The sequence below is a fragment of the Bison bison genome, unplaced genomic scaffold (assembly GCF_000754665.1).
Source record: "Bison bison bison isolate TAMUID 2011002044 unplaced genomic scaffold, Bison_UMD1.0 scf7180017864516, whole genome shotgun sequence".
Taxonomy (NCBI): domain Eukaryota; kingdom Metazoa; phylum Chordata; class Mammalia; order Artiodactyla; family Bovidae; genus Bison; species Bison bison.
Genome location: NW_011495069.1, coordinates 1,716,530 through 1,731,483, shown reverse-complemented (window position 1 = coordinate 1,731,483; position 14,954 = coordinate 1,716,530). Strand labels below are relative to the sequence as shown.

Below are 14,954 nucleotides of genomic sequence, written 5' to 3'. Positions count from 1 at the left end.
ATAAGCCCTGTATTATTACTGTTTTTACTGAGGGGAAACTTATCTGCCTGTTAAAAATGTTGAGACTAAGGGCTACCCTAGTGGCTCAGCAGTTAAAGAATCTGCCTGCCAAAACAGGAGATGTGGGTTCCATCCCTTGGTGGGGAAGATCCCCTGGAGGAGGACATGGCAACCCACTCTACTGTTCTTGCCCCGGAAATCCCAGGGACGGAAGAGCCTGGTGGGCTTACAGTCCATGGGGGTCGCAAAGAGTTGGACATGACTTAGCAACTAAACAACAGCAATAAAATTACCCTCTGTCTGACTCCAGGCTCATGCCTCCTGAGTGGAGAAAAAGCATTTTGCAACCAGATCTGCTGGCTCAGGTTACCTCTTTGGATATAGCAGCTGGCTTGATGCCCCAAGACAGGGTTTCCAACCTCAGCAGTATTAACGTTTGAGTCTGATAATCCTTTGTTGTGCGGGCTGCCTGTGTGTTGTAGAATGTTTAGCAGAGTCCCTGGCGTCTACTCCCTAGATGCCATAGCACCCCCCAGTCATGACAACAAGAAAAGTCTCTAGACATCGCCAAGTGTCACCTGAGGGGCACAGTCGCTCCTGGTTGAGAACCACAGTTCTAGAATAGTTTTGGTGTTTGGCCACTTGTTTAATTATTTGACAGAAAGGAAATGACAGTCCACTCCAGGACTGTTGCCTGGAAAATCCCATGGACGGAGGAGCCTGGTAGGCTACAGCCCATGGGGTCGCAGAGTCGGACACGACTGAGCGACTTCGCTTTCTTTCTTTCTTAGCGTATACCTGTGGCATGCCGTGTCTGCATTTATGGAGAAGCAGTTTTAGAACGTTTTTAGTGATAACTCTCGGTGTCCTATACGTGAAATTCTAGTGCTGACAAAAACCGTCTCTTGGGAACCTGGGGTAGGTGATGTTCTGTAGTGTTTCCCTTTTTGCCTGGAGTGCCCGGAATCTCAAAAGTGTTAAACATACTTTTTTTTTTTTAAGTGATTTGTTCAGTCGCCTAGTCATGTCCGACTCTTTGCAACCCCATGGACTGCAGCATGCCAGGCTTCCCTGTCCTTTGCTGTCTCCTGGACATCAGACTCACGTGCATTGAGTCGGTGACGCCATCCAACCATCTTGTCCTCTGTTGCCACCTCCTCCTGCCTTCAGTCTTTCCCAGTGTCAGGGTGTTTTCCAGTGTGTCAGCTCCTCGCATCAGGCAGCCAAGTACTGGAGCTTGAGCTTCAGCAGCAGTCCTTCCAATGAATATTCAGGACTGATTTCCTTTAGGATGCACTGGTTTGATCTCCTTGCTGTCCAAGGGACTTCTGAAGTGTTGGTCAGTTATTCTCGTTATTTTACAATATTTATTTATCGGGCTGCGTCAGGTCTGAGTTGTGTCGCGCGGGGTCTTTCATCGCAGCTCGCGGACTCTCTAGGTGCCGTGTGCTGGCATAGTTGCTCTGTGGCGTGTGGGGTCTTAGTTTCCTGACCAGGCATTGAACCTTTGACCCGTAGATTGCAAGGCAGATTCTTAACCACTGGACCACCAGGGAAGTCCCTAAACACACTCTTGACTGTGGGTTTTCTTTTATTTAATTAGTATGAGTCCACTGTACAAAGTACAGATAAAGCAAGAAAAGCTGATGAAGGTAATCTGGCAGCTTGCCACACAGAGGCGACCACGCTGTTACTTTGACGACTAGCCTTTTCGTGGCCCAGGAATACATATGCTTTAGAAAAACAACATAAAAATGGGCTCCTCTGCAGATGCTTTTTTGTAGCTTGCCTCCCTTATATGTCCCCAGGCCCTAGAACTGTGACTGGCACCTGGTCAGCCCTCAGCAAACATTTGGTGAATGAAAGAATGATCATGTGATTCCTTCCTTGTCAACAGAAACTTATCACAACCAGTCTGGGAGACGATCACAATGAACAGCTGGCCTTTACGGATGGGCCAGCTATGGTCACTCAGGGCTACCATTTACCTTTTATGCGGATGATTTCATTTAGCTCCTCAGCAACCTGTGATGTAGGTGTTAGGCGTTGTCACTCAGTCGTGTCCAACTCTTGTGTCCAACTCTTTTGTCCAACTCTTTGTGGCCCCATGGACTGTAGCCCGCCAGGCTCCTCTGCCTGTGGGGATGCTCCAGGCAAGAATACTGCAGTGGGTTGCCATGACCCCCACCAGGGGATTTTCCCAACCCAGGAATTGAACCCAGGTCTCCCGAATTGGCAGGCAGGTTCTTTACTGACTGAGCCACCAGGGAAGCCCCATGATGTACGTGTTACAGTCCCCATCTCACAGACTAAACAACTGAGGCCTGTGCAGTTAAGGAAAACTTGTCCAAGGTGTTAAGCTGGTGAACGCCAGCGCTCCCAACTGACTGCCTTTCTCTCTGCCTTTCTCTCTTTCATTAGCTTTGTCATGGGCGTCCTCTGTAACATCTTTGTTTTTTGTTTTTTTTTCTGAATCTTTTGTTTCTGGTTTTGGCTGTGCTGGGTGTTCGTTTGGGACTCTGGCTTTCCTAGTTGTGGTACTCAGGCTTGGTTGCCCTCTGCCATGTGGGATCTTAGTTCCCTGACCAGGGATGGAACCCAGGTCTGCTGAATTAGAAGGCAAGTTCTTAACCACTGGACCACTAGGGAAGTCTTTGCAAATTCTCTTTGGAAAGAGCCAAGGTACATATTTCTACTTGTATATACATTTGATAAATAAAAGAATTAAACTGGGCACCTAGGAACCTTAGAGTAAGTGCCGGGGTCCAGCCCCGGTGGATCCAGGGAATTTGAAGCAGGACAGCGTCGGCAAGGATCAGGAAACAATTGCTTAATTAAGCGTTAATTAAGGATATAAAGAGTGGTTAAATAAGGATAACTCAGTGAGGAAATTCAGTGGAGAAAAGAGGCTGAATAATTCAGCCAGAAGATGAGAGAAAGAACGACATGGGGAGACCAAGCTTCGGTGAACAAGGCCCGCACTTTATTTTCCAAAGTAGTTTTTATACCTTAAGTTATGCATAGAGGATAATGGGGGAAGGGGTAGAGTCATGCAGTAAGCCAGGCTTTCTTCCTGCAAACTTATCATATGCAAAAGTTTAGGTGATTTGCATCATCTTCTGGCCCAGAGGCCTGTTAACATTTTAAGACCCTTTCTTCAGAAAACTTATTTTTCTCTAAAGGTGATTAGTCAGGCGCCACCCTCCAAAAGCATTAGATAAAGTTGCATTCCTATAGGGCAAAGGTGTGGTGGGCTATAACAAGAAGAAGAATTAACTCAAGGGTCCAAGGTTACAAACATTAAAGCTACTACTTACACCAATTATATTAATCAATACACTGCCAGGGACACAGCAGTTAAGGGATATGGAGACTTAGCAGCAAACACTGGCCCAACAAGTGAAAAACCCTTCACCAATACAATTTCTCATCAATCTTTTAACTGCTCAAAGGGATCTGTATTCAGACAGTTTAAGCACCCTTGTCACGCCCAGGAACTTTATTAACTGGAGCTGTAAGTTAACTCTTTTTTTCAGAGAGAGGTGGTGGGGGACAGCCCCCCGTAAAGTCAGAGGTGTAGGTGAGAGCCCAAAGCAGAAAGTAGGCAGACTCTGGTTTGGGGGGTAGATGCTCGAGGATTTCCAGGGGGACTCCTGAGGCTCGATCTGCCTTTGCGTATGCCGAGCCTCCTTCCTCATGACCTTTGCCACGGGCGGAGCTCCTCACGCTGGCTCCTGGCAATACTCCCTTATATACTCTCGTATCAGACCTCACTGGGTGCCGCGGTCCAGCGATGACTCGAGCCTGGCCCTCCGACGTTAGGGGGCTCGTGGGCTGGAGTTCGCCTGCAGGAATCCTGGTGCCTTTGGCTGCCAATCAGCCTCTCCGCCTGCCTAGTCTTCCTAACTTCAAAACCACCTACGGCTTGTCCCAGCCGCCTGATGCTGTGCCGGCCAGGAGCCTGGTACGTCCCTTTGTTCCCTGGCCATGCTCTGCCCTTTGGTTTCTCAAGCAGTGCCCAGGTCGGTGCTTCCTGCCTGAGTGTCCTCCTCCGGTGAACCTGTGCTCACTCAGCGCTTGGTGGCCCTGCTGTCCTTGGGCCCAGTGCCCTGCCTGTGAAACGGGAGTGATCCTATCCACAGCCGTGCTGCACCAGGCTCAAAGGATGTGAGCTTGAGCAAACTCCGGAAGACAGTGAAGGACAGGGAAGTCTGGCGTGCTGCAGCCCGTGGGGTCGCAAAGAGTTGGACGTGACTTAGCAATTGAGCAGCAACAAGAAAGCCCGAGGATTAGAGAGGAAGTGACAGATGGCTTGCGGGGGGCCTGGGACCCAGTGTGTTTTCTGTGAATAAATTGAGTAAAGGAATAAGTAGAACCTCCAGTGATTGGAATACTTGGTTCTAAACTTGTGAAGATCCCCACTCAGGCCGCAGTCAGCACCGGCACTCAGACCTGGGGGGACCCGGCTTCTGGTGCCCTGCAGCTGGCTCGGCACACAGCTGGTGCTCAACAGTTGCTGTTGGAGTGGCCCAGCGACAGCCCGGGGTGGGTCCTGGCTCCACCTGTTAGCTGCTGTGTGGCCCTGGGCAGGTTCCTTGACCTCTCTGTGCTGTCTCTTGTCCTCATGTAGAAAAGAAAGATTAATAGTAGCTACCTTGAAAATTGTCCTAGAGAGTAAATGAATTCGTGTGCTAAACCCACTTTGAAGAGTGGCCAGCACTGGGACCTTCCTGGTTGGGGAACTAAGATCCTACATGCTGCATGGCACAGCCGAAAACAGAGTGGCCGGCACTGAGAAAACTTGTGTTGCTTCTTCAAGCGTTATTTCGATCTCCTCACCTACCAGCGGGCATCACTATGGCTGAAAGCCCTGGGCTGAGATGGCAGGGCTGGTAGGCACCTTAGGTCACTCCCACCTCGGGGCGGCCTCTTTCCTGAAGGGAGAAGAGAGGAGGAACCCGTCCCATCAGCTGGCCGAGGGTCTCCACCTTTACTCGCTCAGTCCTGTCTGACTCTTTTGTGACCCCGTGGACTGCAGCCCGCCAGGCTCCTCAGTCCATGGGATTCTCCAGGCCAGAATAATGGAGTGGGTTGCCATGTCCTCCTCCAGGGGATCTTCCCAACCCAGGGATCAAACCCAGGTCTCCCGCATTGCAGGCAGATTCTTTACCGTCTGAGCCACCAGGGAAGCCCAAGAGTACTGGAGTGGGTGATCTTCCCAACCCAGGAATCAAACCTGCATTGCAGGCGGAGGGTTCTTTACCACTGAGCCACCAGGGAAGCCCTCTAGGCGCTTCTGCCAGAGCGCATCTCGCAGGCCGCATGCTGTCACCCCGAGAGCTGTGACCACGAGCCGTTACTCTCTGAACCTCAGCTTCCTCCCCCAACCCTGTCCATCAAATGGATGTAGTAATAGTTTGCAGGGTGACGTATCTGTAGGGTGATCACTTAGCACCACACGAGGCATGCCATAAATGCTTCAGAAAAGTTCCTTGAAGTTTTCCAGGGCAGCTTATCCTGAGCTTCAGGCATGGCTCTGCACTTTCTCTCAGCTTTCCTCCACCCCCAGCCCCTTATCTCAGTGATTAGGAGGATTGGTCTTATCAGGTCTCAGATAACAGCTGAAAAGCCCAGAAGCTGAAGGAAGGAAGGGCGAATTCCTTTCCAGTCCTCTGCTTGGCCTTGGCTGCCCCCACTCCAGCTCCTGGGGACCTGCCTCCAGGAGTCCGGTCCTGGGGGCCTGGTGTCCAGCTGTGTGCTGTTTTCAGGGTGTTCCTTGGATGCTCGCTGCAGTGTAGGAACACAGACAGTCCGAGTTGTGTGATGAGGGGTGTCGTCTGTGAGGTGATCTGATAGGGGCCCCATCCAGGCTGGGCAAGGCTAGTATCCCCTGCAGAGGGGATGAGGGAAAGGCCAGGAAGGCCAGAATGTCAGGATTGCTGCTGACAGGGTGGGAGGTGGGGTGGGATGGGAACGACGAGCCTGGAGGCCTCAGTGGGGATTCGGATTCTTTATTGCAGAAGAAACAAGAAGCCACTGGGTAGTTTTGAGCTGAGCACTTACTTACCCTTTATCTCTCTGTGTTGATGATGTTTTCATGTTGCTGCTGCTGCTAAGTCGCTTCAGTCGTGTCCGATTCTGCGTGACCCCATAGACGGCAGCCCGCTAGGCTCCCCGATCCCTGGGATTCTCCAGGCAAGAACACTGGAGTGGGTTGCCATTTCCTCCTCCAATGCATGAAAGTGAGAAGTGAAAGTGAAGTCGCTCAGTCGTATCCCACTCTCTGCAACCTTATGGACTGTAGCCCACCAGGCTCCTCCATCCATGGGATTTTCCAGGCAAGAGTACTGGAGTGGGGTGCCATTGCCTTCTCTGATTTTCATGTTAAAACTATGGAAACTGGTAGCTGCTACCTTTTCAGCTCCTGCCCTGGGTGGGACAGGGGCTGGTTGGGCTTCCGTGGTGGCTCAGCTGGTAAAGAATCCGCCTGCAGTGCAGGAGACCTGGGTTTGATCCCTGGGTTGGGAAGATCCCTTGGACAAGGGAAAGGCTACGCACTCCAGTATTCTTGCCTGGAGAATACTATGGGCTGTATAGTCCCTGGGGTCGCAAAGAGTCGGGCACACGGAGCAACCTTGGCTTTCACAGCCGTTTTCACCTTGTGAACTCCTGCTCTGGGTGGGCCGTGGGGCTTTGTTCCAGTGGTTTCAAGAGGAGCTTGGAGTCAGTGGAGCTGGAGTGGCTACTGCAGTCGCGCAGGTGGAAGCCTGTGGTGCCTTGGACCAGGGTGGAGGCCTGGGGTGACCAGGGTGGAGGCCTGGGGGTGGCCTGGGAGCCCAGGCGCCTCCGCTTCCCGTCAGTTTTCCCCTTTGTACACTTCAGAGCTCAGCATTCCCTGCTGCAGGAGATGTTTTGGTCTTGCAGCCTTTTTAGCTCAGATCCTAAAAGGATGGGTGAGTCATCCCATGCAGAGGGTGGGTCAGGGTAGCTGGGGTCTCAGACTCAGGCGGTGAAGTCACCAGGTGAGAAGCGGCACCCCAGGTGGTTAGGGGAAACTGAGTCAAATCCCGACTCTGCCTTATGTTTCTTTCCTGAAGCGGGAGGGCTGAGAGCTGCTCTAAGATGGTCGGGATGGACTCGCCTTTGCATCCCAGAGCCAGGCACCTGCCAGGTGTGATGAACACGTGGGTGGGTGAGACCTTTGACCTCATCTGAGCTATCTCTGCATTCTTGCCTTGTGGGAAAGGTGTATGCTGACGGCATGAACGAGTGAGTAAGTGAGGAACACAGTCTTGCCTGGAAGGGCCTTGCAGATCCTCATAAAAGCCCCGGCTCCTACAAGTGCTTCATTCTGCCTTCCCCTGAGCCAGTGGAAGGGTGCTCGTGTTATCCCTAAGGGCCCGTGAGCCAAGGGGAAAAAAAAAAGGCTTGTCAGGCATTCCTAGATTATTTTTGGCTCTTAGTTGACTCAGGCTCTGAGGCTGATCTTTGAACTAATGTCTGGTCCCTCCGTTACATTCAGACAGATGGACAGTCCAGTGGACAGTGGGGCCAGGGCCTGGACACTTTCCAAACAGCCAGCCAGCCACGTAGGCATGTGATCCTGAGGTCACAGTGGCCCTCTGCCCTGGGGAAGACTTGCCCCGCTTCTGATGTGGCCTGGGGTGGGAGAGTGGGGAGGGAACCATGCTGGTAGCCCCGGGTGGGACCCAGGGCTACATTTATTCCAGCAGTGTTTGCTGAGCCCCTGGACACCTTGGGAGGGTCTGGGAACCAGTTTGCCTTAGAAAGCCTGGCCTGGTGGAGTAAGCATTCTGGAAGACCTTTGCAGTTTCTTAGGAAAACCTAAGAGCAAGACGAGTGAGCAAGGTTTGTCATCCTCACAGTGACCCTGCAGGGAGCATGGGTCCCCCGTTCTTCGGATGAGGAAACAGAGGCCTGCGGCGTTTTTACAGTGCAGTGTGGGAATGCAGTGAGGTCTCCAGCAGGTGGGGGGTTCGCCCAAGATGTCTGCTTCCGGTGGAGCCTGTGCTTTTCACACCGGCCAGGCCCTGGGCTCCAGAGAGGGCTTGGGCTGCCCACCTCCTGGCGCCCGGTCCAGCGTGCGGCGGCGCTGTCCTGGCTTGAGGGGGACAAGGTGGTGGCTGAGTCACTGCTACTGCTGAGTGCCCGGTGGCTCAGCTGGTGAAGAATCCGCCTGCAGTGCAGGAGACCCCGGTTCCATTCCTGGGTCGGGAAGATCCCCTGGAGGAGGGAAAGGCTACCCACTCCAGTATTCTGGCCTGGAGAATCCCACGGACAGAGGAGCCTGGTGGGCTACAGTCCACGGGGTCACAAAGAGTCAGACACAGCTGATAGACTAACACACACACGCTGCTACTCAGGCCCAGAGAGAGGCATCTGGAACCTTCCAGATGGTGGAGGGTGGGGAAGGGGGAAGACAGTGCCCTCCTCTTTCCTGCCAGGATGTTGAGGCCTGTGGCTGCTGGAGTTTTCCGGCCTCTGCAGTCTTCCCCACCGTAGCAGTGGATTTTCCTTCGTTGCGCAGACCTGAAGCTCTGCACCGGTCTCTCTTCAGATCTGTAGGGCGACCCCAGGAGATGCAGGTCCCCCTGTGACACTGAGGATGCGGGCACCAGGCTGCACAGCTCACCAGAGGCCCAGCTGGCCCCGCATTGTGTTTCTTCCTGTGTTGGGGCAGGGTGGGGCCTGAGGAATGCTCGCTTCCTTGGGTGTGGTGGGTGCAGCTGGGGCTCACGGGGAGGAGAGGGAGGAGAAAGCCCCAGAGCTCATGGGCGGGTGGGGGTGGGGTCCTAGGAGACCGGCCCTCCCCCCACCCCCCAACCTCCACTGCACAGGCCCCCTCTTGCTCTTCCTGACTTGTCCTCCCTGCTCTGGGCCTTTGCTCTTCCCCCTGCCTGGAACACTCTTCCCAGCTCTTCTCAGACCTTCTCCAGGTGGCCGGCAGAGGTCACCTCCTCCGTGAGGCCCTCCCTGACCACCCCAGCTGAAGTAGCCCCGCCCTCCTCCCTCCTTAGTTATGTTCTTGTCCTTTCAGTCTTGGGCTTCCCTGATGGCTCAGACTGTAAAGAATCTGCCCACCACGCAGGAGACCTGGGTTTGATCCCCACCCAGGGGATCAAGATCCCCTGGAGAAGGGCATGGTGACCCCCTCCAGTATTCTTGCCTGGAGAATCCCGTGGACAGAGGAGCCTGGCGGGCTGTAGTCCACGGGGTCACAAGAGTCGGACGTGACTGAGCGACCAACACTCGCTTTTTCAGTCACAGTTGTGTTTCTTCTTTTTTTTAATTTTTATTCTTACTTTGGCTGCACCCCGAGGCGGCACGTGGAGTCTTGGTTCTCCAAGCCCGGACTGAAGCCGCGCCCTCTGCCGTGGGAGCTTAGAGTCTTAGCCACTGGGCCTCCAGGGAAGCCCGAGTGTTCCCTTCTTGCCCGGGTCCCGCACTGGAGGCCGGCTGCGTGCAGTCACAGGGTCACTGTCTCGGTCACTGCTGTCCCTCCAGATGAGCAAGCTGCCTTGCAGCCTGGTGGGGTCAGCGGCGACCTGCGTGTACAGCCTAGTGTGATGTCCTTCCTTTAGGCCTCCAGGCCGGGTGTCTGAGCCCAGAGCCCTTCTCAGTGAGAAAGGTAAAAAAGTGCCCGACATTCACAGCCAGACTGTTTGGTTCTCTCGTGCGTAAGCCCTCAGCCTCAGATGCCCTCCCCAGGGGCTGTGATGAGGTGGGCGGGCCAGGCTGCTTCAGACTGCCCAGCAGAGGTCTCTGTGCCCCCCACCCCCAATACCAGGCAGCGCCCGCTTGCCCAGGGAGGAGCTGCTGCCTCTCACCCCACCATGGAATTGCCGCACTTGCTGACCAGAGCCAGCCCCCGCGTCCTTATCCCTCCCCAGATCAGCTGCCGTCACCCCGGTCCTGAAACGGGCTCCCCCTCACACCCCACCCCCGGAGGCCTGTGGTCCCTGCGGTCCCTGCGGTGTGCGTGACCGGGAACCAACTGGTCCACCTGCAGGCGTGTTCCTCCCAGGCTCTGCCCGTGGGGCGTTGACCGGAGGGAGACAGAGCTGGGTTTTTCTGGACTTGAACCTAAGTTTCTCTTGATCTTGGCCTTGAACGAGTCCCCTTCCATTTAGGACCTAAATCACCGTATTTCTGTCGCAGGCCGCCGGTGAGGCCCTTCCGGCGCCACCATGGTTTTATCAAAGCTGATGCTCCCTGTGTGTCCTCGAGGGCCTTTGTTATCGCTCTTGCCCTCGTTTACAGCTGGGGAAACTGAGGCCTGGAGGGGAAGGCCTACTGCTGAGGTTCCTCCAGTGCTGGAATGACGGACTCTTTTTGGAAAATTTTAAGGCTGCATTTATTAACAAGTGTTTTCATTTAAGTGTGTGTTATTTTGTATAACGTTTTGTATATGTATTTTATATATATTTTTTTCATCTAAGTATGTTATATAAAATGGTATTTTTTATATACCATTTTCACCAATATAAGATTATATATACCCATTTTTTAATATTCTCTTCCATTATGATTTACCAGAGATTACTAAATATAGTTTCCCATGCTGCATAGTAAGACCTTGTTTATCCATTCTATAGGTAATAGCTTGGACTTACCTGGTGGCTCAGTGGTAGAGAATCCTCCTGCCTCTGCAGGAGATGCTAGGTCAATCCCTGGGTGGGGAAGATGCCCTGGAGGAGGAAATGGCACCCCACTCCAGTATTCTTGTCTGGAAAACTCCATGGCTAGAGGAGGCTGGTGGGCTGCGGTCCACAGGGTCACAAAGAGTCGGACACGACTGGATGACTGAGCACGCACACGTGGCAGCTTCCATCTGCTGACCCGGCTCCCTCTTCAGCCCTCCCCCAGCCCCCTGTCCCAGTCCATGAAGGGGGTGACCGACCCACCCTGGGGCCCCCAAACACATTAGGGATGGCACCACTGGTGGTCACCGATCAGTGAGGTCATGGGGTCAAGAGTGAATAGGGTCCCCAGAACAAGGAGTCCTTGGCATTCAGTCCCCAGGAATCAGACCCTGAACGCCCACAGCAGCCCTCCCTGTGGCTGTGAGCCGAGCTCAGGGCACCCCTCCGAGTTCACGGCCCTCCCCTTGGGCGTTCTTGCCCACCCGGAACTCACGTCCTTGTGCCAAGGAGCTCTCAGCTGGTTCCCATCCGGATGAGACTGAGCTGTGGTATGTGCTGACTTTGCTACTTAGAGAAAGGAGTAACTTGGGTCTGTTTGGGAGAAAGTCCACCTTGTGGGGAAGTGGAGATTAAGCCTGCTTTATGTGAAAAACACCCAGGCATGGTTCTGTACCTGTGAATTCCAACTTCAAGCAACCGTGTGAGTCTCTGTGGCGGTTCTCATTTAGGAGATGGAGACATAGGCTCGGAGGAGGCAGGTCAGGTGTCTGAGGACTCACAGTAGCAGGACCTGGGCTTGAACTTTGGTTTTGGACTCCAAGGCCGGTTCTCATCGCCCAGTTGTATAATGGGTTTGCATTTCAAGGTTCTGGGCAGCCCAGGTCCCCCTGAAGGTGACGGGGTGCCGGGGCTGGCACTGCTGACCTGCGCGCCTCTGTTCCCCGCCAGGCTATGTCGGAAGTACGTCTCCTCCCTCCAGGTGGCCAACGAGCCCGTGCTGGCGTTCACGCAGGGCAGTCCTGAGCGAGATGCGCTGCAGAAGGTAATGGGGACAGTGAGGGGCCCCAGTAGTGCCTGGAGGGCTTGGTGGAGACAGCCTTCAGCAGCTCCCACGAGACCTGTCTGCGCCCGCAGCCACCCACCCCCTCGTGCCCCTGCCCCCAGCCCTGGGAGCACCCGGGAATCGGCAGAGCCGTGCACTGAGGATGGGGGTACCTGGGAGCGGCAGGGTGGCCACCTGGGCCTCTTTGGGGTCCCAGGTCAGGGGTCATGAGTCTGCAGATAGTTTGTGCTTGGAAACATCCTCCGGGGAATCCCCTGGACTGTGGTTAGGACGTGCTTTCACTGCTGAAGGTGGGGTTCCGTCCCTGGTTGGGTAAGATCCCACCAGCCACACAGCACAGCCAAAAGAGTTTCTCCCCTTAATACGAGGGTTTTAAAATTGTGAGATTTCACGTAAATTTCAGACCCAGTTTTTAAAATCTCCTGTCTAATGGGACAAGCTGGCAACACCGGCCTTGGCTGGTCGCAGGCCAGGAGATAACGGGGCGGGGCCGATCTGGAGGACGTGTCTCTGCCCCCTGACCCCCCTCCCTTCTCTCCGGGGCTGCTTTGCAGACCCTGCCTCGGGGTTTTGGTGGGCAGCAGGAGGGAAGGAAGGGCTCGCATGGCCTCTTGTCCTCTCCCCAGGCCCTGAAGGAGCTGAAGGGCCGGACGGAGGCCATCCCGTGCGTGGTGGGGGACGAGGAGGTCTGGACCTCGGATGTGCGGTACCAGGCGTCGGTAAGTCCAGCGGGCCTTGGGGCTTGCCCGCTCCCCGGAATCCCAGGGCACATAAACACGCTCTTCGGGGGTTCTGCCTCCACAGGGGCTTCGAGTCCACCGCGGGCTTTTGAATTCCGAGGACCGGTGGAAAACTTCCAAAGGCAACCTTGGGGGACGCTCATAAAAGGTGCCGGCATCACGCCTGCCATGGGGAGGTTAGAAACAGCAAGTGCCCCCAGCTTCGCCTTCGCTTTACAAAGCTGACCCCCTAACCACCTAGAGAGCAGGAAGCAAGGGCACAGTCAGAATCAAAGCAGATCCTGCCCTTCACAGGCACACACTACGCTATATACTCTCTACACAAAGACACACACTGCTCTCTACACAACAGACACACACTGCTCTATACACAACACACTCTCTACACAACAGACACGCTGCTCTTTACACAACAGGCACACGCTACTATATATACAACAGGTAAGCAACAAGGATTCACCGTATCACACGGAACAATATTCAGCATCTTGTAATAAACTGTAATGGAAAATAATCTGAAAATGTATATGTATATTCAGTTACATATACATATATATTTAACTGAATCACTTTGCTATACACCTGAAACAGTATACTTGAATAAAAGAGAAGATATTCTTCCAAAGAAAGGCAGTCACCAAAGCCCTGCTGTGTTTTGGGAACCAGTGGTCTAAGTGACCATGAGCTCAGCAGAGGTGAGCTCTCTGGGCGTGGCAAGTGGCGCTTCCTTGTGGAAGGCCTCCTGGTGGAGCCCAGGCTCCATCCGCAGACACAGCTGTGAGGCCCTGGCCCCTTTGCGCAAACTTCTGCAGTCCCTGCCACTCCCCTGGAGGCTGAAAGAGCAGGAGGTTAGCCGCCCATTTTACAGATCGGGAAAGGCTCCGAGGCGTCAGTGGCCCCCCTGGGGTGGCACAGTTAGACATGGAACAGGGATGAGGGATCCAGGTTCCCCGGAACCATAGTCCCTTGATTTGACTCACTTTTTATTAAAAACCTTTGGCCATGCCTGTACAGCATGCAGGATCTTATTTCCCCGACCAGGGATCGAGCCCATGTCCCCTGCAGTGGAAGCGCAGAGTCTTATCCAGTGGGCTGCCGTCAGAACCCCTTGATTTCGATTCACGTGAATCCATTCACACCCTGACTGTTTCTACAGGGGCTTTAGAAGCAGCGTGCTAATTAACATACGGCAGCAAGATAGTCTTCTTGCTCTGACCTGATGGCCACAACGATGTGAAGCCTTGGGCCCTTGCTGGAGATGGCCACAAACTTACTTTCAGGCCTCCTGGTTTGTAGGGGAGAGGAGACCACATCACTGACCCTAGCCAGAATGCTCCTGAGATACATCCCACCTGTGTAGTTGGAGGAACGCAGCCATTCCTGGGGCTGGGCCTGGAGAGAAAGTTCTTGTGGAGGAGTCAGAAGGACGCAGTGATGTGACAAGCAGCATCCCCACGAGCATCCTCATCTCCCACACAGATGTTCCGTGGGGCTGCTTCTCGCCCACTGGCGTCTGGGTACGATATCAAAGCCCATCGCCCGAGGGTGCCCACAGGTCACCCTGCAGGCCCCACGTCCACTGCTGGGCTGGGCTTTCCATCTGGAGCTCCTGCTGCAAGTCAGCCACTGGGAGCTTCATCTCCGAAACCTAAAGATGGGGCCATTTCATGTATAAATCCAAACATCCAGCTTCTGTTGGGAGAAGGAAGGTGTGGCCACACGAGCGGCCCCCCCGTGAGCCCCTGTGCGGGTCCGGCCGCCAGCGCCCCGGTCCCTACAGCCCCAGCCCTCTCCGCTCAGCCCTCTCTCCTCTCTGGGCCGTGCAGGCCTCTCGGAGCCCCGGCCGGAGCCGGAGCGCGTCTGCATATCCCTCCAGCACCCTCCTTCAGCCTTCCTCTCAGCGGGGATTTTGCTAGAAATGGGGCCGCGATAGACAGCCTGTTCTCCCTAACAAGTCCCTGGGCTTGATGGTTAAGAAATAGCATCCGCACTTGTGCCCCCAGCTGTCTGTCTGTTCAAGGGCGAGAGTGACACCCTGGTGGCAGCTGGGATCTTGCCCAGGATTCACGGCTGAATGGAGGTCTGCATCCACCTAAGGGTGAACCCTGGGTCGACTTCAACTGCAGGCAGAGGCCCCATTCCAGTCTTTTTATCCCTTGTCACGGCAGGGACAGTTGTAGCCCAGAAAGGCTTAGAGCAAACAGCCAGCTTGGCTACGCGCAGAAGTGGAATGTGTGTTTGTGTGAGCGCACGTGTGTCTGCGTTCTGATGTCAGGGCTGTACGTGGGGTTTCCAGCTTTGTGCGGCGCAACCAGTTGCAAAGTAAGTGCCACGGCACGTAAATGAAGCGATTTACTCCTTGGCATTATTAGCGAGAAACCTGTTTAAAGTTGGAAGACAATTTCCAAAAGGGTGACTTTAGCTCTTTCTAGCGGGGGTGGGGGGGTACTTATGGGGCTTCCCTGATGGCTCAGATTAGGTAAAGAA

The 14,954-nt window shown here is 54.3% G+C and overlaps 1 protein-coding gene across 1 annotated transcript in view; it reads left to right on the top strand.

The window, feature by feature from the left end:
• Nucleotides 1-3,926: 3,926 nt before the first annotated feature.
• ALDH4A1 (aldehyde dehydrogenase 4 family, member A1) overlaps nt 3,927-14,954 on the top strand; it is a 27,866-nt gene continuing 16,838 nt past the window's right edge. The window contains 3 exon segments of the mRNA XM_010829933.1: nt 3,927-3,964; nt 11,613-11,706; nt 12,354-12,446. Of these exon segments, the coding sequence (XP_010828235.1) occupies nt 3,942-3,964; nt 11,613-11,706; nt 12,354-12,446 (210 nt within the window). The 5' untranslated portion in view covers nt 3,927-3,941.